This window comes from Apus apus, chromosome 2 (assembly GCF_020740795.1).
Source record: "Apus apus isolate bApuApu2 chromosome 2, bApuApu2.pri.cur, whole genome shotgun sequence".
Lineage (NCBI taxonomy): Eukaryota > Metazoa > Chordata > Aves > Apodiformes > Apodidae > Apus > Apus apus.
In genome coordinates, this window is record NC_067283.1 from 106,441,361 (window position 1) to 106,464,067 (window position 22,707).

General features: G+C 38.8%; 1 protein-coding gene across 6 annotated transcripts; it reads left to right on the forward strand.

Annotated features, from left to right (window-relative positions):
- The first annotated feature begins 144 nt into the window (after positions 1–144).
- Positions 145–17,466, forward strand: METTL4 (methyltransferase 4, N6-adenosine). 6 transcript variants are annotated; one of them, XM_051611730.1, is made up of 10 exons: positions 145–1,357; positions 2,096–2,158; positions 4,274–4,640; positions 6,822–6,891; positions 8,714–8,888; positions 9,101–9,207; positions 9,823–9,911; positions 10,645–10,697; positions 14,000–14,039; positions 16,457–16,537. In XM_051611730.1, the coding sequence occupies exons 1-9, from the start codon at positions 929–931 to the stop codon at positions 14,030–14,032; spliced, it is 1,386 nt and encodes a 461-aa protein (XP_051467690.1). In that variant the 5' UTR covers positions 145–928; the 3' UTR covers positions 14,033–14,039; positions 16,457–16,537. The 6 variants fall into 6 exon arrangements, with proteins under 6 accessions (XP_051467690.1, XP_051467688.1, XP_051467694.1 ...); XM_051611728.1 differs by lacking the exon at positions 14,000–14,039 and having other exon boundaries at positions 16,457–17,466; XM_051611734.1 differs by lacking the exon at positions 14,000–14,039 and having other exon boundaries at positions 145–1,154; positions 16,457–17,466.
- Positions 17,467–22,707: the final 5,241 nt, after the last annotated feature.

Below are 22,707 nucleotides of genomic sequence, written 5' to 3' on the forward strand. Positions count from 1 at the left end.
ATCCGCGCGCCGACTGCGTCACGCCGCGCGCCGCAGCGCGCTGCCCCGCCTCGGCGCGGCCAATAAGAAGGCGAGGAGCGGGCGGGGGCGTGTCCCGGCCGCGCAGCCGCCACCGCTTCCCTTTCCGTCACGTCCGTACAACAAGATGGCGGCGCCCAGGCGGGGCGGAGCAGTGGCGGTGGGGGCGTGAGGCGCCGCTGTGCTGTGGCGAGCCCCTCTGCTTTTCCTTCGCCCGCAGCGAGGGGTAGGAGCGGAGGGCAGCTCCCTCCCCGCCCACCCACCCACCCCCGGTAGCGGCTGGGGGCCGCCGCGCCGAGCTTTCCGCGCCGGCTTCCACAGCTCCCCCGTTGGGGGCGGCGAGGAGGGTGCTGCGGCGCGAGGCCGCTCTCCCCGCGGGGCGGCGGTGGGACGTGGCGGGGACGGGGGTTCTGAGGGGAAGGCCCGAGCTGCCGGGCCCGGCGTGCCCGCACCCTGCGGCCCGGGCTCTGCCGCGCTTGTGCCGCGGCTGCCGCTGTCCTCCCGTCGCTGCTCCCGGGGGCTGCCCTCTCAAGTCTCGGCTCTTGCGTGCTCGCTGCCTCACGGTGCCTATTTCCTGGCTTGTTAAAAGAGGCATCTTAGAGTAAATCTGTGCTGTGTAAAGTTCCAAAAAAATTGTAAAGCTTGCTCGCTATGAAAAAAAAACAACGATGAAACGGCGATGGAGGGGAAGGCATCGCAGGAAAACCAGCTGAAGGCAGAAGTTTCTGCAGCGCGCCCTGTGCGCTCAGGGAGACGTCTCTTGGAAGATAAGGGCTGCTCTATTAAACAGTGACAATTCTGAAAAGGGAGCTCTTAAAAAAAAATTCCCACAGGAGTTTCCTCCAGGAAGTGCATATGATTGCTGGCTGCAGTTTCAGGGAGTTGTTTCTTCCTGAAGACGGGAGCTGTGATGTCCGTGGTCCATCGGCTGGCAGCGGGGTGGCTTGTGGACCATCTCTCTTTCATCAACCAGTGTGGCTATGAAACCTGTGACTCCTTTGCATGCCCGAGTAGTGCAGCCCTCAATAACTCTGTTGCTTCTACTGGAGGTTGTCATGCTACTTCTGGCGTTGTTGCCACCTCTTCGTGGAGAGGTGGTCCTCTTCTGGATCCTGGAGATGCAAGAGAAACAGAAGGTAAAAGAGCAAAAAAGAGATATGTGTTTCGGGATGAGTTCTTTGACATTTCTAAGCCCCATATAGCTGCAGCTCCTGAGAAGCAGCTGTGGCAGGGATGCCCAGAGGTGAGTGGCACAGAAGTACAGACCAACAGCAGCAGAGAGGAACATCAAGACGGAGCCAAGAGTGAAGCTGGAGATTGTGTTGCCAGTGCTAGGAAGGTATGTTCTCCATAATACAGTAAATGACAAAAGCTCCTGGTAAATAATACATCACTGACACTGGGTTGCACATTTCAGTTTCCTGAGGTTGTGTAGTAGAGCAGGAACAATAGATTTTAAGATGCATGGTAAATGTAAGTACTCATGAGGGTAGCCTTGTGTCCCTTATGTCAGTAACATACATCCTGTGACTCAAAAGCAATCTTCTGATACTGTGGTCAGGTACTTGGACTGAAACTGTGGCAACTGTCAAGATTGTGCAAGTAACAAGAAGGACAGTATGACTTTACTTTCAATATGTAGATTGTTCAGTACTGTTCCTTTTGGATCAAACAAAAAAGGGAGTCACAGGTCTAAACTAACAAATGGAATAATGTAGACCTAGTCATTTTTTTCCTGTTATTAGTAAACTGCACTTGGCAGCTGAACAAATACCTTCTTGTGTGGGCCCAAAGGAGGCATGAACATGAACTGTGGCATGCACTAGGTACCTTCAGATCCCAGAGCCATGAGTAACATAACTACAGGTATTATGAGTAACATAACTAGGTATTTTGAGAGCATATTTTTTGCTTACTGGACTTATACTTGTGTTAGAAAAAGAAAGAGATGAAAAGATTCTTTTGCTTTTAAAGGAGTTATTTTGTAATTCAGGTTCTTATTTTTTATTTTTTTTCCTTTTCATTATGGAGTAACAAGGATTTTCTTTTTTTTCCCCACCGTTTGCTCATTCTGCAGAAACGTAAAAGGAAATGTGTATACAACCAAGGTGAGCTGGATGCCTTAGAATACCATTCAAGGGTAAGTTTGAACAACGGTATGTTTTGCAAGACATATTACCTGACTTTGGACTGTGTATGGAGGGCAAGACATGGCTGCAGACAAGTTCTGTTCTTGTAGCTTGTTCCAGTAATGGAAAGGTCATCTCTCTGGTTCTTAAATGTTGTGCTCCAAGATGTCCCACTTCTGCTAATGAGGAAAGATTCTTCCCTCTGGGCTTTTACATTGTTGTACTAAGGCATCATGGACGAATTAGAATTCAAGTTTCTGTTCACAATCACATCAGTGATATACTGGTGAAGTTACAAGTGTGTTAGTAAATCATAGAAATATAATATGTGGATAATACTTGATGTATTCTTACTGCTTTCCTAAGTAGTGATATGGACCTGAACTGGGACCTACACTCGCTTTCTTTTCTCTGACAAATGTAGTAATTTTATTGGGCTTTTTGTTTGATTTTGTTCCCCTTGGACTATATTTAAATTACTACATTTTTCTTCTTTTACATGACAACAATTTTGTGGTAAACATGTACAGCTTGCTAGAATACAGTGTAGAGATGCTGTAATTATTGTGAATAAGCTCTGAATGTGCAGAATTGCCTTTAAGGAGAGGGGTTTGAAGTTCAACATCAAATATAGGTTTTTAAGTATGAAAACCTTTCAACTAAAAGCCATTTAACAATAGGAATAAGGGAAGAAATAAAGAGAAGTCTGATATCTTGGAGAGCTGTGTAACTTCAGATAATTTTTGGTGAATATGCAAAAAAGACAGTTTTGAAAAATACTTGATCCCAGTTAGCCTCCAATATCATTCACTAATTAGAGTATATTGGGTTTTTCTACTGTATTTCAAGTGTTAAAGGCTGACTAGTAAATTCAGATTATTTTGGCACTTACTCATATATTTATAATTGTTTTCCAACCTCCCCCTTCCCTCCTCCTGATTTATGTCTGCCAGTGAAAACAGGCATTGAATCTGTGTGAGTTTCAGTCAGAGTCAACATAGGGAATAATTCAAAATATGCTAAATTTCTTCAACAACATTTGTTTAAACTACTGTTTAAATTGCATATAGTAGAGAGGCTTTGTCCACCTGTGAATTAACTTGTGTGTAAGAAGAAAAGCCATCTGTGTTAATTCAGCTGTGCAACTTGTTGCATTTTCAAAGATAAATGTATTAATTCAGTTAAAGCAGTATGAAATTTTACTATCACAAGCCTAGGTACTAAAAATTGTGACTCTGTCCCCACAGATATCTAGGTGATGGTCCTATTAAAGAATGAAAAAAAAAATAAATCCTCCCCCAGTTCATTTGGAAGTTGTAATAAGGAGTATTTTGTAAAAAATATCTTGTAAAGTTGAGGATTCTAGAATCGAGCTTTAGGAATCCTAAAAAGCATTTGAAACCTTTGATAAAGCCACTGTAACTGGTGACATTGCTATGCTAAATGAACAAAAATGCCTCATTGGTAATTCAAAATCATAAAGGCTTAATGATTTGGGAATAAACTAGGTCTCCAAATGCTGTAAAGGAGGGGTGCTGAAGTGAATGAGAGTGTATATAGATCCAATAATCTTGTCTTCCTGGACTCAACGGCAGATCATTTGAGAGGTGTGTCACTTAGAAAAGTTGAAAAAAAATTATAGTAATTTAATTTGATTTACTTATTGTCTTTCCATATTACTTTTAAAATGCACAGGCTATTGTTTTTCAAAGAGAATTAAAATGTGGAGAAATACTGGTTGGCTGTTTTTTTTAAAACATGTTTATGGACACAGTAACTTGAAATTAGATTAAAATTTGATCATTTGCTTCAAATTAATTCTTTGCAATTTATGTTTGTTTGGAATAATAATATTCTACCTCTATTGTCTATGAAATGTTTTATTTGGTATTCTCTCACTCTTTCTTTCTTCAGGCTTCAAATAATTGCCACTTCACCAAAAAAAACCAATAAAAATTAGTATGGCTTCATCAGCATGCCCCTGTAGCTTTTGAGACAGTGTTCTTGGTATTTGGCAAAGATCCTTTTCCATTCTGCAGATTGAAAATGTTTGGTTTCTCTCTCTTATTCCCTCATCAAGTAGATTATTGAAAGATTATTTATTTTTCCCCTGTTTCTTTATACAGGTCAGGAAGCTCATTTGGGAAGGCACTTTGCACCTTGTTCAAGAAGGACTCAAAAGTGGTTTTCTTCACCCTGCTACTGCAGAGCTCAGTAGCAGGAAGAATGTTGTCCCTGGACACACTGGCTGTGGATTGGCTGAATTATGTGAAATGGCAAAGCAGTTTCCATCTGTGAATGAAAGTGACCATCAAGCTGTACATGTGCTAGATGATGAAACCTCCATTCCAGAGCAGGACGTGCTTTCGTGTGTTACAGAAAACAGCTCAAACTGGGCGAAGACAGTTGTCTTAATGGGGCAGAAGTATTTGGTGCCACCAAAAAGCAGTTTCCTTTTATCTGATATTTCATGTTTGCAGCCCCTGCTGAACTGTAAGTGTCTTTAGGCATTAGAAATTACCGCTTCTCTCCTGCTGAGAATAGCAGTTAACGTAAATATGACTAAGGACTCAGTGAACAGATTTTAATATACAGCATCACACTGATAGGAGATGCTGCTGCAAGCTTTGAAAGTGGTATTTCTAATTTTGTGCAAATAGGTGAGGTTTTTCAAAGGAATCTTGAATGTTTATGAGCTCATGTCATGGTGAGGTTATCTGTCTCGCCTTTAAAATCTATCCTTTAAAAATCTCAGCCACTTACGTGAAGCCCAAAATACAGCAGTTTGTGAGCGTGTTCTGAGCCACTGTTGAGTACAGAAGTCATGCAAATACACTAAATTGGGACTAGCTGTGCTGCTGGGTCCCTGTTCCACAGGATGAGGCTTTAACATAGGTAGGACCATGCTGCTGCTGGGGTGATGTTCCTGCTATATTCATTTTTAGCTGGATTAGACCATGGGAGAGGAATGAGATGATGCACTTCAAGGATTCCCTTACAGATTCATCCTGGTCAATGACAGGGTCTGTGTATATAGGCATAAACTGATTGTGGAACCAACGCCAGTGTCCCCCAAAGAACTGCTGCACCCAACTCTAGGTGAAGGCCACTTTAGCAAGAATATGAGTAGCAAACACAAGCTGACTTCTCAGCTGCTACATTTCACAACTGAGGGTACTGGCTTAAGTCAAAATCAGTGACAGGGAAGTGGTGGGATTCTAGGATTAATAGCTCCTCTAAAAGTAAATCAGAAGCTATCCAAGCCAGTATTCTCAATCTTAATGGGCCATGCAGAAAGCTTTAAGCTGACAATAAGCAACAATCTTCACTGTGCTTCACCATTCTATTAACTTTCAATTTGACTATTATTACTAATCAGAACTAACATCAGACAGTCTTACAGGAAAGATGTTACCTGTGAGCAAGAGCTGGTGATTACTGCTCTATCCTCTAATCAGTAATTTTAGATTTATTAGTTATATATATTTCTTTCTCATATGCAACTTATATATTCATGGTTTTATTTTTTTTAAGAAGAAGGAATGCAGAAGGTAGAATCTTGTTATCAAAATAATAGTAATTATAGCCAGTTGTCTTCTTTCAACTTTATGAAAGAGGAAGATCACTATTTTCTGAATCACAGCTATGCACATACCAAGTTTCAATTCTCCCAGAGGTCAGAGAGCAGTCCAGAAAATTTGAGAAAATGCTTTTTCAAGTAACTAACAGTGAATATTAATAAAATGCCATGACTTTAGATTTTTTTCATGTATTTATTTATTTTTATTTACTTAGAAAATCTAGTGTCCATTTTAATTCCTATTTTTCTTCTTCCCTTTCACCTGCCAAAAGAAGATTATTTCTTGCTTGTCAGCCCACTCTCAGTATGAAACCTCCAATGTTAAGAAAGGAATAAGATGTAGAAAGCGCATTTAATGGACATTAAATATTAAGTTGTTATTAGCTGTTTAAATAATTAGCATCAGACTCAAAGAAGGAACAAATATATTCTGTGGACAGTATAAAATTAAAGAGTCATGTTTTTTTTCATGGACATGTCCTGTATCCTCTATCTTCCAGCTAAAGTAAATGCATCTTGTCCCATGAAAACTCTTTCAGTTCTCTTCTTCCTGTCCATTAATTTCCATTTCACACACTGGGCCTAGCTCTCTGTCTCTCTTCATCTCCAGTAGTGCAAAACACAGTTTTCCAAGGCTGGTTTGGAGCTTTTCATGTCCCGTTTGGCCTGCTGAAAGATCAGACAGCACGGGAATCTTGCATTCAGGACTGCAGACTTGCATTCAGCTGGTTGCCTTATTACAGAGTTTCTCTTAGGAAGTGTGGAGAAATTTTCATCTTTGAGACTTTTTACTCTTCTATCAGTTTTTTTTTTTCTTTTTTTTTTCTGGAAGTTCTCAAGATGTTGTAAATTTCTTGGAGGGATCAGACACAGATCACATAAATGTTCTTTCAACAAGCATGCTATAAGCCTTTCAACTTCTTATCTGGAAAGAACAGAAGAAGGTTGCAGTTTTGCTGTGTAATTGGCTCTTTAGATGCTGTCTGTGTGGGTAGCTAAGCCTTCATCAGTTTTAACTAGTAGATTTATTTTAAAACTAGTATTTCAAAACTAATTTACTGGCACTTTTTTTTTTTTGTAATTTCACTTTCCAGACAAGAAGAAGTATGATGTAATTGTGATTGATCCACCATGGGAGAACAAATCTGTTAAAAGGAGTAACAGGTAAATTTTATTGTCAAATCAAACCAAGTTTGTAATCTTTGCTTACAATGAGTAATGAACATTTTAATATACTGGTGTAGTCCAAGACCAATATAACTGAGACTGTAGCTTAAACTTGTAAATATTTTGGCACATGCCTACTTTCTATCTGTGATGTGTCTCAGGGGTTTCACTGAAATGGCTTGGATATTTTGTGTTCACAATATTTGCAAGACTAGATCTTAAATTACCTAACTGGTGAGAGAACATTAGTCATTGAGATTTAAAAGCAAAGCAACTGTTTATAAGGCCCAGATCATGCAGATATTAATTTGAAATTAATGGGGTTACTTTAATGGGCATAGAACTAGATAAGTGTTTAAGTATTTCCTGGACTGAGGTTCAATTTAGAAGTTTTAGGGTTGATTTTTTGTTGTTTTGATTTTAGTTTGAGCTTCAGCCTGATGGGTAGAAGAGGGAAAAGTGATAATGCAGCATTTATGTCCTCAAGTGCAATAGGAACTTTCTTAGTACTGTAGTTTATGAACTCATTAACTTAAACTATTATGGGCTTCCTGCTCCACTGAGTAACATCAGGCTTATGCCAGTGGAGCTCTCTTGATTACTGTAGAATTGTATCCATGTAAAAGAAGGGCAAACAGGAAATACGGCCATACAGCTTTCTAGAATAATGTCTACTGTAGCTTTTGAAGCTTGTTATGAAAATGTAATTTGAAGACAGACAGACTAATTAGGTTTTTAGTTTGAAAGTCCTACATAAACCTCTAGAAACCCAGAGTTAAATTCATCCGAGTGCATTTCTTAACTGTGTAAGTTACTTAAAGGAAAACTGTAGTTATTCACAAGCATGAACTAGCCAGCAAGACCTTCTCACCCTTAGAAAATAAAGGCAAAAAGTGGAAGCACAATTGCTGCTGTAAGATACCTTGTTGATGGCTTATCTTTTTAAAGTATTTCATGTCTGGGTAGCGAATTTTGTATTCTCTACTTGGAGTCTACTCCAAGAGGTATTTTGGATTTTATCCGTGTTACCCTTTTCTCACTGTTGCATTGCATAGGCATCCCAGGTACCCATTGGTTACCAATTCCAGTAGGCAGTGTGCCAGTGTTCTTGGTACTGCAGGGTGTAGGTTCCATGAATTGCAACTGGCTAATAGTGCAGAATAGCATAATGAGAAAAATGGTAGAACAGGACAGAATCTGGAAAGTGGAGTGGATTTGCTGATGTGGCATACAGCTAGCTCAGAAATGTGCAGAACTGTTCTGAATAAGCTAGAGAACTTTTACCATGAATAAAATAATAACTTCTGCAAATAATTGGAGAAGTGATTACTCTTTTCTGACCTTTTAACTTAAATTAGTGTTGCCCTTAGGCTTGTAAATGACTCACCTGTCAGTCTCAGTCAGAAGAGCAATTGCTTATTATGAAAAGTGAATAATGTTACATTGACTAAAGAGCTACTTGTCACTAAAAAGCTTTTTTCCAGCATAAAGATGAGAGAGTTAAGTTACATATGATCGTTCTTAAATGAAACATGGGATTTTAGAATTCACAACTCATGATACTCTATTTGGGGGAATAGTAGATATATGAGGCTAAAGGTTCTGCTCAGTAAAATTTGAGTGTGTACACTAATGATTTTATACCAGAGTCCATTAGATTTGACCACTGGGTGTCAGTCTTGAACCATTTTTATGACGTGTTTTCAGGAGATAGTTCTTGAAACACCTTGGCTGTTTAATTCTTTATCCATTTCTGTTGCTTTGTGATTTTTGTATTTGGTATATGCTAACTTGCCTTTCTCACTGTACTGGCATATAGATACAGCTACTTGTCTTCGTGGCAAATCAAGCAGATTCCTGTACCAGCACTAGCGGCTCCAAATTGTCTTGTAGTCACGTGGGTGACTAATAGACAGAAGCATTTACGTTTTGTTAAGGATGAACTTTATCCTTATTGGTCTGTGAAAACACTTGCTGAGTGGCACTGGGTCAAAGTAAGTTCTCAGTTTGTTTTGTTGCTTTCTTGGAGACTGATAGGGCTTGCGCTATGACAACTTACATTTTTACCATTTGTCTATTTGTTACCACGTGCTTTTGTTTCTGAAAGGTATAGTATCATTAGTATCTTTCTCTATATCAAAGAAAATGACTCAACAAAAATGCAGTGGAAGATTTTTGTACCTAATTTTTAACTTCTTTATGTCAGATTACTAGAGGTGGAGAATTTGTATTGCCTTTGGATTCTTTACACAAAAAGCCCTATGAAGTTCTTGTACTGGGGAGAGTTCAAGGACATGTAAAGGAAGCCTTGAGGTATGCCAGACTACTTATGGTAAAAGTATTTTTAGAGGCTGCTAGGATTTTCTTTGTACATATTGCTTATTCATTATGTAGTGTGATGTCCCAAAATCTTCTCTTCATGTCAAGTTTTGACTTACTTTAGACATAAAAGTAACCTTACTAGCTTTGGGATGAGGGAGGGCTTTAGTGAGATTAAGGGATGGAAACCTTTGTTACATATATCTGTCTGTGTTGGGAAATGGGCTTAGATAAAAGCCTTGTGCACAGGGCTTTATTTGCTGAGAGGCTCTCATGGATCACGAAGCCTTGGCACAGGCAGACGCCAGTTTGGGGATGCTGGTGTTTTTCGACATGTAAGAACACAGAGGACTACATTGTTTGTTCTCTGTGGCTTTTTATGGCTATTGTTAACCACATCTTGGTTTATGAAATCATGGAGGTTTTAAACATCTTTTTGTATTTTATGACGGAGCACCACTTAACTTCCCTTACACTTACCTGAAGTTTGACTCTGAATGAACATTTGGTGTTTCACCTCACATCTGAAGTAGCTCTGTGAGAGCTGCAGCATCACATTTGGTGGTATCAATTCTCACGCTTCTTTTCTTGTTCCGATTTATGCAACAGGAAATCTGAAGATGTACTTCCAGTTCCAGAACATAAGTTAATTGTCAGCATACCCTGCAGTCTGCATTCACATAAACCCCCTCTTACTGGTATGTTTTTGTTGGTGTCTAAAATTTCTGTAGGGCATTGGACTTGGATGTCTGAAATGGATATGTTTATGTATGAAATGCCTTAATTTCTCTCATGGCAAGCAGTTTTGCCCAGCAGGACTTGTGGTTCCTGAACATTAGTTAAAATGTTATCAGACACCTCAGCCTTGGTCTCTAAAAATGAATGTGAAAAGTAGAACTTCCTGGATTATTATGTAACTATTTTGGGTAGAAGTGTAAGGAAAAGTTAAATTTTTAAAAACTTGATTTGAAATGCTGCAGGAACAGCTTACAGGCACTGTATGTATGAAGTTATACCAAATTAACTAAAGTGCTTTCTGGGAAAGGGGGGAACTTTGTGAATATATAAATTGGGATAGCTTCTACTTAGTCAATAAAAGCAGAACCTTTTTCTTTACTATGTCATCCTGGAAGAAATGTTTTTAGTTCTGCCTAAGTTTCTTATCAGCCTACAGTACAGTTGTGCCTTTAAATCCAAAAACTTAATTATTTTAAAACTGGTAGCAGTAGGCAACAAATAAGGCATGCTCTGCTTATTTCTGGGGAACTGTATTTAATTTACTGAAACTGATGTAGTAACTCCAGCCAGCCAGTTATCATGGGCATGAATTAAACTTTTTAGAGTTTAATCCAAAGGATTTGAAGATTTGTGTGTGATATGTTACCTTTTGCACATGGTTCTGGAGTATTCTTACTCTAATTTAATCAATAGGAAGTTGTACTACTTTCTTCGCTATAGCACCTGAGTGCCTTGCAGTGCTTATGGTAAGAAACATTTAATACCTCTCACAAAAATGGTTTCATCCTCCCCCAAGGGAACACTCATGATGTACCTGCAGATATTGTGGGTGCTTGTGGTGCTAGGTAATCACATCAAAAAAGGCAGGGATAAGAAAGGCATAAAGCTGTTGGAGAGGAGAGGCATCACACTTCACTGACATGCTTTCCTTTTTCCCTTTCCAAGGAACAGAACAATTTTTATTAAGAAGCTGATCTGGACTGGTGTTAATATGTTCAGAAAGGCTCTAAAATTCATATGTTTGGCTTGTATTTATTAAAGTAACATACCTATGTATACATCTGTTAAAAAACTAGAAGACACATACTTTGGTTAGTTAAAGAAAAAGGGCAGTTCTAGGAGGTTTTTTTTGCAGTTGTGAAGCCACATTTTTAAAAATTAGGGCTACAGCAGGAAGTATGTGTGTTGATTCAAGCTAATGAATGGTAGGGTAGTGATTTGTGAGATGGCCACCTAGGGCCTCCTCAGAAAACCGATACTTAGTGGCACACTCAGACACAAACAGGAAGCTTCTGAGGTATCCAAGGGTGCAAAACAGCAGTTTCTATGTATTATAGAGAATTCTAGTGCCAAAATGGTCCTCAGAAAAATTATTTTGTAGGGCAGAATCTAGAAATCATACTGGGAAATCTTTCATAAATTATTATTCTGAATGGGTTTTAAAATAAATTGTGTATGCTAACTTATGCATTTCTTAAATATTTACTTGAATGCTGTAATTTAATACCATTGTGCAGTATTTGTTTCTATTTGAAAAATGAATTTACTGTTGAGAAATATGAGTGATTTACAAGTTTTTTATAAAAATCCACTTGTGTTCTACAGTTTTGGCAGCTCCATTTAGAACATGTTTATAGAATGAAAAGGTAGACCATAAGACAAAAGCCAATTGCTGATGCTTTGACTTCAGTGTTGTAAAAGGGCCTCTCTTTCGTTATCAGACAATATTCTCAAGTGGCCAGTAGAGAGCAGCTGAGCTACATCCTAGAGTGGTTCAGAAGAAATTTGAACAGAATCAGAGAGTTGGCAGTGGGGGAGAAGGACACTTGATGAGTCACACACATTTTTTATGCTTTGTTTAAGTAATAACAAAGCCAAAAATATTAGTATTTACGGATGCTGTCTGACACTTTATTTCTTGTTACTTCTTTAAGGGCTGCATGTTGATACATATGTAGCTACTTAATGAATAATTATGACAGTTTATCTCTCTGGGGAAGAGAAAGATGTAAATTAAAGTGAGCCATCAAAAAGAGATGTTTGGGTTCCTGCAGTTCATTTAACCATGAAATTGTGGCTGTCGAGATTTTTGGTGATGCATGTGCTGTGTTGAATACTTAGACCTTTAATATGTAATTGTAAATGTACTTAAGCTTCTTTATGCAAATGAAATTTTATTACTCCTGGTTTTGATTCAAAAGGTTTTCTTCCTAATTCAATTCAGTATTGTTCTTAGATATAGAAGGTATTAAGTTACATAGAGAATATGAAGTAATGTAGACATCTTTTTTTTGCTTTTTCCTGTTTTATAGATTATTCTTGTTATAGCCATTACTCCTCCAGCTTTTAAGTACGTATGTTTACTGATATAAACAACATTGTCATATAGGAGTATGCCTAAGCACACCAAAATTAATTCTTGGCTATGTTCTATCCACTTGGCATATCTCCAGCAGAATAATGCAATGGGAAATCTTGGGAACCCCCATCTTTTGTACCAACTTTGACTTGTTAGGCTGCATTATTAAAGTGTTTTTAGAAGTAAAAAGAAGTAAATGCCTTTTGTTTTCTTATGCACCTTGTGAGCCCTTAGTGTTAGACTAATTGATAAGTACATTGTTCAGAAAAGATGCAGAGGTGTAAAACCATTTTTGTGCTGAGTTTCACTTTTTTTTGATACTGCTTTGTTGAGGGAGTAGACAAACTAGACAATGATGACCTCTACATTGCAAACCCTTTCAAAGGGTTACTATGCAATGAGTTTCATCTTGTGCTTTGCGCTTTGCATGGCTCACAAATTGGGCAGTGAAAAGCCAAGTTATTTTCACTTGATGTATCTAATTTGGCACATTCAGAAGGTAAGGGGAAACTTGCTTATTTCAAAACTTATTTCTCCTGTTGATGATTTAAACTTTTTTAGCAGCATGCATCTTCAGTATCCTTTTGGGATTAAGAGGAGGCAGGCATGGTAAGTAGCCTGCCTGGCTGCTGGGTTGCACTTCAGAAGGAAGTGTGTTTTCTGGAAGGTCAGTGTTATATCTAACAGCTGGCTTTGTGGTAGCTTTGTGTGTCCTAGGCCATTAGATGCATGAGTATAGGTACTCAGGGTGCTGTCATTGTGTTTATGACACCTGCAAGTGATAAGAGTAAACTGTGTGTTGTCTGTTTAAGCTGTTTATTGTCACTGGTATCTGTAAGCAGATAGAAGTAATTGTGGTGGTTTTTTGTTTTTTTTTTTTTCTTTTTTGAGTCTATTCCTGTGATAGAAAAACATAATACTTAAATAATACAGATCCTTTAACATGTTTTCAGAGGCAAAATCTCCAGAGTTTGCTTAAGGGCTGCAAGTCATATCTGTGTGTTAAGGTAGCCTTCTGGTGATATAGAAGTTTAACAAAGAAGCTATGATTTATAACTTGAACACTGAATTTTCCTATTTTCAGGAAACCAGTGTAGTGAGATTTTATGTCAATGAAATACAGATACATTATTGCCCTCTTGATATGGTAATTTCTATTGCAGAGCAAGTTACTGCCTGATGTGATTATGTAAATACCTACAACCTAGCAATGAAAAATACTAGAATGTGATCTTGAATAATTTGTATTCTGTCTCTGTTTTTTAAAAAAATGTGAATGCAAAAAAGATGCTCTCTCTGTTAGCAGCAACATGGGGGATTCCTGGGACTTCCTTTCAAATTCTATAACCAAATCGATCTGAAGATTGGCATGAGCTTCCTGCTTCTGCTGAACAAACCTATTTTTTGGCTACCTCTCTTTTGCTTTCTGACGAACAAATCTTGAAGATTCATCGAATCTCCTAAGTGTGCTTTTAAAATATGTTCTCTTAGGCATAGAAGTTGTTGGTACTCAGTAAAACTGCTTTTGATCACTAGACTTAATGCTGCGGTGGTATTTTTAATCTGTACATTTAAAGAAGAAATGTTAATATTGCTAATGTGCTCTTAACAAAATTTTGTCAACTAAATATTTGCTTCGTCTATTTAGAAGCCTATATAAAGCATAAAATAGTTCTGTTTTGGTTTTAGATGGAAAGGGGAAAGAAGTTGAATAAAGCCTGATTCTGCAGTAAGTTCTACATGATCTTGTGACCATTAGGGTCAAAAAGATACCCTACATGTCAGGATCTGCTCACAGAGAGTTTATTGAATGCTTTAGAGCTGTGCTTTCCACAGTCTCTCCCTTATCTTATGTGGAAAAAGTGCAACCTTCTGCAACAAGGGCTTTCTTACATGATGAAGAGAATAGATGTTTGGAAGCCTTTTGTTAACATCATGGAGTCATAGATTGGTTTGGGTTAGAAGGGATCTTTAGAAGGTCATCTATTCCAGCCCTCTGCCATGAGCAGGGACACCTTCAACTAGATCAGGTTTCTCCGAACCCTGTCCAACTTGACCTTGAATTCATTTCCAGGAATCAGACTTCTACCACCTCTCCAAGCAACCTATTCCACTGTTCCTGTTCTACCCTCATTGTAAAAAATTTCTTCTTAATATTTAGTCTAAATCTATCCTCTTTCAGTTTAAAACCATTACCCCTTGTCCTGTCACTACAGGCCCTGCTAAAAAATTTGTTCCCATCTTTCTTATAGGCCCCCTTTAATTATTGAAAGACTGCAATTAGTTTTTCCTGGAGCCTTTTCTTCTCCAGGCTGAAAAACCCCAACTCTTTCAGCCTGTCCTTATAGGAGTGGTACTCCACCCTTCTGATCGTGTTGCCAGCAAATTTTGCACAAGAAATCCTTAACTAAATAGAGCATTGAAAAAGAACAGTAAGTTTTACCGCATTTTTTTAATATAATGGGTTTGCAAAATGATATAAGTGGTGTCTAATTAGTTGAACCCCTGTGACACCAAACAGCAATGCTCAGTGCAAGTTTTCTGTCAGAATGTACGTTTTCCTCCAAACTTTCCAGACTGTCTCTGCAAATGTTAGACTTATTTAAACATTTTAGCTTGTCTCTAAAAGCAGGTTTTTAGAATGAGATTCCTGCTGGTAGCAGTGGTTTTTTTAGACTGAAAGCTGCCTTGATGATAACCCATCTGAGACATTCATTTGACATTTGTGAAGGATTAGGAGAAGGGTTGTTTATATATATGCCATGCCAAAATACAAGAAAGCCTGGAAACACCATTACAGAAGCGTTTTGAATGGATTGAAGCTTTGGAAGAGGAGATTGTGTAGGCAGGATATGTATCTGGGGTTGATTAATACCCACTGGAAAGTGAAGTGGATGCTAGTTTCTCTGCAGCAGGAGCAATCCACTGGCAAACTTGATGCAAAAAGTCCGAATTTGGATTGCATCAAAAACCTCAGACTCTGATGTATGCTGATTGGATGCATTTTTCCTTTCTGGAATTATTGTATCTGAAGAGACTGTGTCAAGCAACATAATGTGGATTTATGAGTTGTTTTTTTAAGATACAGAAATTCTGAAACCACTGTGAGTTCTGAACAGAAATGACCAAGATATCCCTTGGAAAAGGAAACGATTTCATAGTTTAACTTATTTTGTTCTCAGTTGCAAAAATTAAAACTTAACATGTAATTTTTAGTATAGGTATCTTTTTCAGTCTTTTTGTCACCTTTTTAAAGTTGTGTATTCCTTAAACTTTACATTTTTATATGTAAAATCTTTGTAACTGTTTCCTGAAACCTAGTTAAGATGTTGTTTAACGCAGCCACAAACTGAATGGCTCTGTATGACAAGTAACATGTTTAATGATAAAGTCTTTGGAATTATACTTTTCAGGGGAAATGCAAGATCTCTCTATCACTCCAAGAATACCAGTTATAATCAATGACAGAATTCATATTAATGACAAGCATCTATTTATTTGGATTTAAGTAGTAAAAATGCCTAACTGATTTATTTCACTCAATTAAAGAGCACCGTTATATAACTATTTCTTCTGTTGCCAAGTTGATATTGAGAGGAAAAGAAGTCCCTGCATTTTTATAGTCTTTTTAGTGCTATGCTTATTCAAATGGTGTTTCTTATTCTACCTTTTAACAATTGTCATAAAAAAAAAGCTTTTATCCACTTTAAGATGTGAAGGAAAAGAGTGTGATCTTAATTAAGGAAAGGTTTTATGTATTTTGAAAAATGTTGCCCCTGTGTTAAAGGAGCTAAGTGAGTCTTTAGGAGGTGTTTGGTTGATATTAGTGAAAAATTCAGAACTCATCTATATGGAGGCTGATATAAATCCTCATTCCCTTTCATCCAAATGAAAACCAATAAATCAAGGCTATTGAAGGCCTTGACAGTATTGTTCAGAATTTCAAGGGCACTTACTTAAAATTACTTTCTCACTATAAATAGTCTAGCTGTTTGATGAAACCTCTGAAATTAATTTGCCATCTCTTTTTTTAATGAAGCATTCATTTTTTTCATCCAGAGTAGCACAGGGGATATTTTATTTGTTTACTATTGTTATTTTTGTCTTTGTCACTGTTATCTCCTTTTTTTTTTTTCTCTTGCACAGGGGTTCTGGCAGAGTTTATCAAGCCAGATGTGGAATGCTTGGAGTTGTTTGCTCGCAACCTACAACCTGGCTGGACCAGCTGGGGAAATGAGGTTTTGAAGTTTCAGCATATTGATTATTTCACTCTTCTGCAGAATGAAAACTGAGTTGGGTCTTGTAGCTTAATTCTGAAATTCCATCCCCTCCCCAGCAGCCTCTCAAACTTGCCATTATTACTGGTGGTTTCTCAGAAGAGAACAGAAATAAAAGCAATTGCATTTCAGTTAAAATTCTTTAATACTATCTCCAGTTTGTACAAGCTGGTCCTGTATTTTGATGATCTTGAGATACTTAAATACTTATGTCGGAATGTAAGTCCATCCCTGTTTTGTTTTTTCAAGCCTCAAGAAAACAAATGTGTTTTAAAGTATTCTCACTGCAGCTGTTGTCTCCCAGCATCATAAGTGCTACCATGTTGCACTTGTAATGTGTTAGTTTTGAAGAACAATAATGTATTATCACTGAAGATTGGCAATGAAAGTAAACAGTTCTGAATTACCTATGTTCTCATAAAGAAGATGATTTTTGCAAAACAGTGGATTTTGAACTAAAATAATGACAAAGGCAGTGGATCCTCTTACGTGTTTGTGTCTCTCATGACTGTCTACCTCAGAGGAAATAAAAGGAGCAGTTCTTGTGTTAATTGGCAAATGAATTGTTGATTGACCATGTTTGATGTAAAATTACACTTTTTAAACAGTCAGCAATTCCATCTATTTATATGTGGTGTTAATTATTTAAATACTTAGTGAAACCTCTGCCACTTACTTATTTGCAGCAGTAGAAGCAGAGCTGCTAGAAAAAGCTGATTTTCCTGATGGTTTATAATGGGGAACAAAATACAATGCATACTTACTTTATATTTGTTTTCCTTTTGTTAGTCTGATGAGCTGTGGATGTTTTTTAAATTAAACTTTAAATCTTAGCAGATTATTTTAAAAATAATTTTGTAATAAAAATTAAGATAAAAACTTGCCAGTGTCTTATTTTGAGACCCAGTTCTTATGTTGCTGTTCAAGTTTGTGTTTGCCAATTGAAGCAGTAGAGGGAACAAAACAAGGAAAATGCTTTAATCTTTTTTTCTTTAGCTTCCCTCCCCACTAACAGATACATATACTCAAAGTAAGTAAATAATGTAGCAGTGAGGGCAGTTGCCAGGCAAAACATTTATTGCTTCATGCGTTTATTTAGTCTATATTTAAAATGTCAGTTTGTAAGCAACCTTACCTACAACTGTAAGGGATAAGAAGATTCTTCATTTGTTTTCAGTGTTACAAGACTTTCCCTACCTGAAGCTTTAGAGTTCCCAGACAAACTTCCCTTCCCAAGATGGTCTCATCCAGTACTAAAAAGTGTGTGAGACTCAAGTATGGAATAAATCATGACTGCTTTACATACCTTGTTTTCCCTTTGTACACTATAGAACATCAAAAGAAATGATGTGTGTTCCGCTTCCACTGCTATGAATGGCTGTAAATCATCTTTTAATTGCAAAGAAAGGAAAGAAATGAACTGTGTTACAGATCAGGAAACCACCTTTCTGCTCAGTTGAGCTACATAAGCAGAACCCTTCAAAAGACGTAACCTTCTTGAAGCTGTTAAGAATTGATGACCTATTTAGTCTGTCTTGTGCAGCTCCTTTACAAGTTGCAGCCTTCTAGCCCGCCCTTGTCTTTGGGGAGGGACAGTGGGACATCTCTGTGCCAGGACATCTGTATGCCAGGACACTGGCACAGCCCTTTGTCATCTGCTAATTTGTGGAAACTTGTCCAGGCAGAGGGGTGTCCTGTGGAGAGTTGTTGAAGAGTTGTTCTAGACCCCCTTGTCTTCTGACCTGCCACACTCAGAAGCTGAGTAGCTTGTTCCAGCAGCTGGGGATCCAGCCTCCTTAGCATGGTTTGTTTGTTGAGGGCACGTGCAGGCAGGCTGTAAGCTAAGACTTGAAATCAAAAGTCGAAAATTGGAGTCTAAGTAATGCCTGATCCTGTCATAAATAGTTACAAAATTGTGCTACAGGCAGGTATTTGCTCTGCTGCTTTTCCAGTACTCTGGCTATGAAGAAGACCTTGTGAAGGTGACTGAAGTGGTGTTCAGCACTTGCAGTCAACTTGAAACTACTGGGTTTTCTCAGGTGAAGGTTCGATATATCTCAGTTGGTAACTCAGAAATCTCATGGCTTTATTAGCAGTTGACAGTTTCAGGGTCATCTTTTCAATGTAATTACTGGCTTCTTATGATTAATTAATAATTTAAATGACCTCTTGCATTTTCCTAGCTGTCCAAAACCCCAGCTATGCCCAACCAGCCAGCAGATTTATCAGTGTCGGTGAGATGATTCCTCTGAGGCAGAATCTGAAGCATACTGAAAAGCCAGTGATGAGTGAAGCCAGCTAATATAAAAGGACAATTTAAGATCTAGTTTCCTTTTATAAAAAAAGATTATATCAATTGCTCTATATTATTTTTGCGGCAGAAAGATGCTCTCTGTTGTGTCAAGCCTTGCATATAAAAGCAAAGCTGCTCTGAAGAATTTACAATCTTGGTAAGAAATGAAAGAAGGGAGAAGGTAAGGATGGAAAAATATGGGATAGCCATGAGATGCTGAGATGAGTGCACATCTTCAGTGTTTTGGGGCAGTTTGGCAAAGTGAAAACTGATTGCTCAAGAATTTTCAGGAAGTACTTCATTTAGTACGTATGCTGTTATTTTAGCAAGAACAATGATTTAAAAAATTATTTGACTAGGTGTTCTCCACTACTTAAGGCCTTTTAAAATTATGTCTTATTGCAAAAAACTCAGTACATCAAGTGTCATAATCAAACTTACTTTTATGAAGCTTCAGGTTTGAGTATGATTTTGAAATGTCAAATTAGCATATGACCTTTCCTTGTATTTTTAAACTTCTATAAAGTAAAAAGAATTATACCAGTAAGATGTGTTTTTGGAGTAGTGATTGCTAGGCATGAATTCCTGTGGAAATGGTAAAGTTTCTTTTGCAAGATTAAAAATTATTAAAAAAGTGAAGTAAGTAGGCAGCTCTTATCTCTTTATAGGATGCAACTCATGTAGGTGTCAGCAGTAGTAAAGAGTTGACTTTGGAAATTGATTTCTAAACTACATAAACAACTATAAAGTTACAGGAGGAAAATGCTACTATGCCTTGAGGATTTTGTTCATTAGCCTCAACATACCATTTAAGACTTAGCTACCACTTATTTTAGGTTGGACATAACAGTAGCAGAATGGAAGATGGCTAGAGAATAGCCAAGGGATGAGGTTTGTTCAAGTCACTGAATGAATTCTTTGTGGTGTCCCAGCTGGCAGGTATTCTCGTAGAATAGTTTAGGTTGGAAGGGACCTTTAAAGGTTATCTAGTCTATCAAGCCCCCCAGTCATTTTTGTGGCCCTCCTCTGGGCACACTCCAACAGGTCCATGTCTTTTTTGTGCTGAGGGCTCCAGAATTGGATACAGTACTCCAGGTGGGGTCTCACAAGAGCAGAGCAGGGGGGGAGAATCACCTCCCCTGACCTCTGGTCATGTGTTTTTTTTGTTTTTTTTTTGCAGTCCCAGATACAGTTCCTTTCTGGGCTGCAAGCTCAAACTGCTGGCTCATGTCCAGCTTTCCATCCACCAGTACCCCCAAGTCCTTGTCTGCAGGGCTGCTCTCAATCCTTTATCACCTAAACCTGTATTACTACTATGGACTGCCCCAACCCAGGTGCAGGACCTTGCACTTGGCCTTGTTGAACCTCATGTTCATATGGGCTCACTTCTCAAGCTTGTCTGGCTCCGCTCTGGATGGCATCCCATTCCTCAGGCATGTCAACTGCACCAGTCAGCTTGGCATCTTCTGCAGACTCACTGAGGATGCATGCAATCCCCCTGTCTATGTAACTGGTGAAGATACTAAACCAGTGCTTACTAAACATTTTCCGAATGGGCTGATAGTGGATCTTGATTGACTGAACAACTTTTGCCACAGTAACATTTTTGGGCTGTGATGACTAGGTGTGTCTTAGTGGAGCAGCACATTGCTGTTCAGTACTCTCCAGTCCTTACCTGGGTGGGGATTGCTTTTGATGGAGGACATGGCAATGGGAAGGAGCTGCTGTTTCACAGAGCCAGTGTCTAAACTGCAAGACCTAAAAAATGCTGCTCTGATCTAGCTGTTTGCCCTGGATACAACCTGACTCCATAGGAAGGACTCCCATGACAAGGATGAGACCCACTGTACTTTGGTCAGGGCTGGTATCGGTAGAAGAGGTGCATGCTGTGACCTAGTGTGAATCAAGGGCTCTGCTGCTACAGGAACACAACAGCATAAAATCCCTTCCCTAAAATGAGTAGGTATTTTCCATTAATGGTGGAAGCTGAATGCTGATGTTATTTCGGGAAGAGTGTGGAGTTGGAAAAAACAAACGGAAGGGAAACTGGCAGGTGTAGATAAGCTGCTACTCATACAGCACAGACATGACCTGTGTCCTCTTAGGGACGTGTCTTGCTTAGGACAAAATTGACTATGTTGCCTTGACAAAGCTTGAGCCTGCAGTTGTTAAACGGTTAAATTGACCATGCTGGGAGGGGTGAGTGGAGATTTTGGTTGTCAGAAGCAACTTACAAGGACCAGTCTAACTAGGGACCTTTGGGAGAGGATGCTCCTGCAAGACACCTTTCCTAAATTGCATCTTAGAGGCTGTTCCCAAGGGGAGAATGGAGCTTTATATAGAACAGTACAATGGAAATCTCATACAGAAAGCTGTTTCTGTGGCTCAGTCACAGGTACTCTTTGCTTTTGGAGAAGGCACCTATGTACTCCAGACTAAGTGGTGATCACCTGAGAAGAGAACAGGTAGAATCCTGTTGATGGCGTAGTGGTCAGATGTGAGAGGATATGGCAAGAGATGCTAAGTCTACTGCTTGGTTTGAGAGAAGAGCATTTGTGAGGCTGTGACGGGACAGCACTGGGACAGTGACCTGTCAGTATTTTGTAGAGAGAGTTGTGTGTGTGTATTTGTGTGTACTCTCAAAGGTGGTCTGTTGGAGCAGTGTGAATCACGGCAATACTGTCCTTTGAATAACAACCGGAGCTGTGCATTGCTAGAAATTTAACTTGCATTTTTACTTGTCGGTGCCCTAATGTTGCTAATTTATGGGGAATAATTTTGTTTGTTTTATTTATATAGAGACGCCCCAATAATGCATGTGATTTAAAAGCTTGCCTGGGGACTGCATGATATTTAAGTTTTTCTTGGTGTTTTTTTGAAGGCCTAGCAGTGACACTGATAAGTGGCCAGCAGAGCAGCTGCAGAGGTGGGTTCTTATGGCCCTGGCCACATCTGGACAGTGCAGGAAGCACGCAGAGGTAGGCACAGGTGGGTGTTTTCACTGGTCCTATTGCAGCTTTTATTCACCTGTGTATCACTAAAATGCTGTCAAAGCAGCTCTGAGTAGGCTGAGTCACCTTGCTGGGCCTAGCCATGAGGAATTCAATTGCTAGCATAATGTAGGTAAGGTTATAACCTTATCAGGCTTCTTTGTCGGGTGGATTGAAAAATTCTTAAAAAAAACCCAACTAACAACAGTTTTAATTTACAAGCATTTTTTATTTAACTTGTTGAACTTCTCTGGTGTGCAGCAGGGCTTGGGCTTTGGATGTGAGCCTGCCATGTGAGCATTAAAGACATTAAAGACATTAATCTACATGGGATTAAATAGTTATGGACCTTGTTCTGTGAGGCTGTGGTCCAAAATGCTTGGGGTTTCCAGGCATCATCTCTTGGAAGTGCTCTGGCTGCCGAGCTGCAGGTGATCCTCCTCCGTGGTCCCCACTTCTGGTTTTCTAGCTTCATAGCTCCCTATCAGTCCAATAAGAAGGACTGGGAGGGATTGTTAGCAGTAGGGTCTTGCCACTGGAATTCCAGTGTTGTTTTTCTTAAGAAATGTGGCATTTTTAATCTTTTCTGTGTGATGACAAAATCTGAAATTTCTATTACTCATTTCAGAACATTTACATTTTTCAGTTAGTAGTTTGTTGTTTACTTAGGAGAAAATAAATATGACTTTCCATAAGCTCTGCTTATTGCCATTTAGTTCTTCTTCCTTTCTCCTTTTCCATCTTCTGTTTCTCAACTGATCCAAGCATCCATTTATACATCAGTAACTTTATTTTGTTACATCAGAGTCTCATTGGTGTTACTGGAATTGCCTCAGA

Bases quoted from the DNA above. Each gene is read 5' to 3' on its own strand.
- METTL4 (XM_051611728.1), top strand. From the start codon at position 929: ATGTCCGTGGTCCATCGGCTGGCAGCGGGGTGGCTTGTGGACCATCTC. The intron at 4,641-6,821 runs GTAAGTGTCTTT...TTCACTTTCCAG, and splicing joins TTTGCAGCCCCTGCTGAACT to ACAAGAAGAAGTATGATGTA. The intron at 10,698-16,456 runs GTAAGAAACATT...TCTCTTGCACAG, and splicing joins AGTGCCTTGCAGTGCTTATG to GGGTTCTGGCAGAGTTTATC.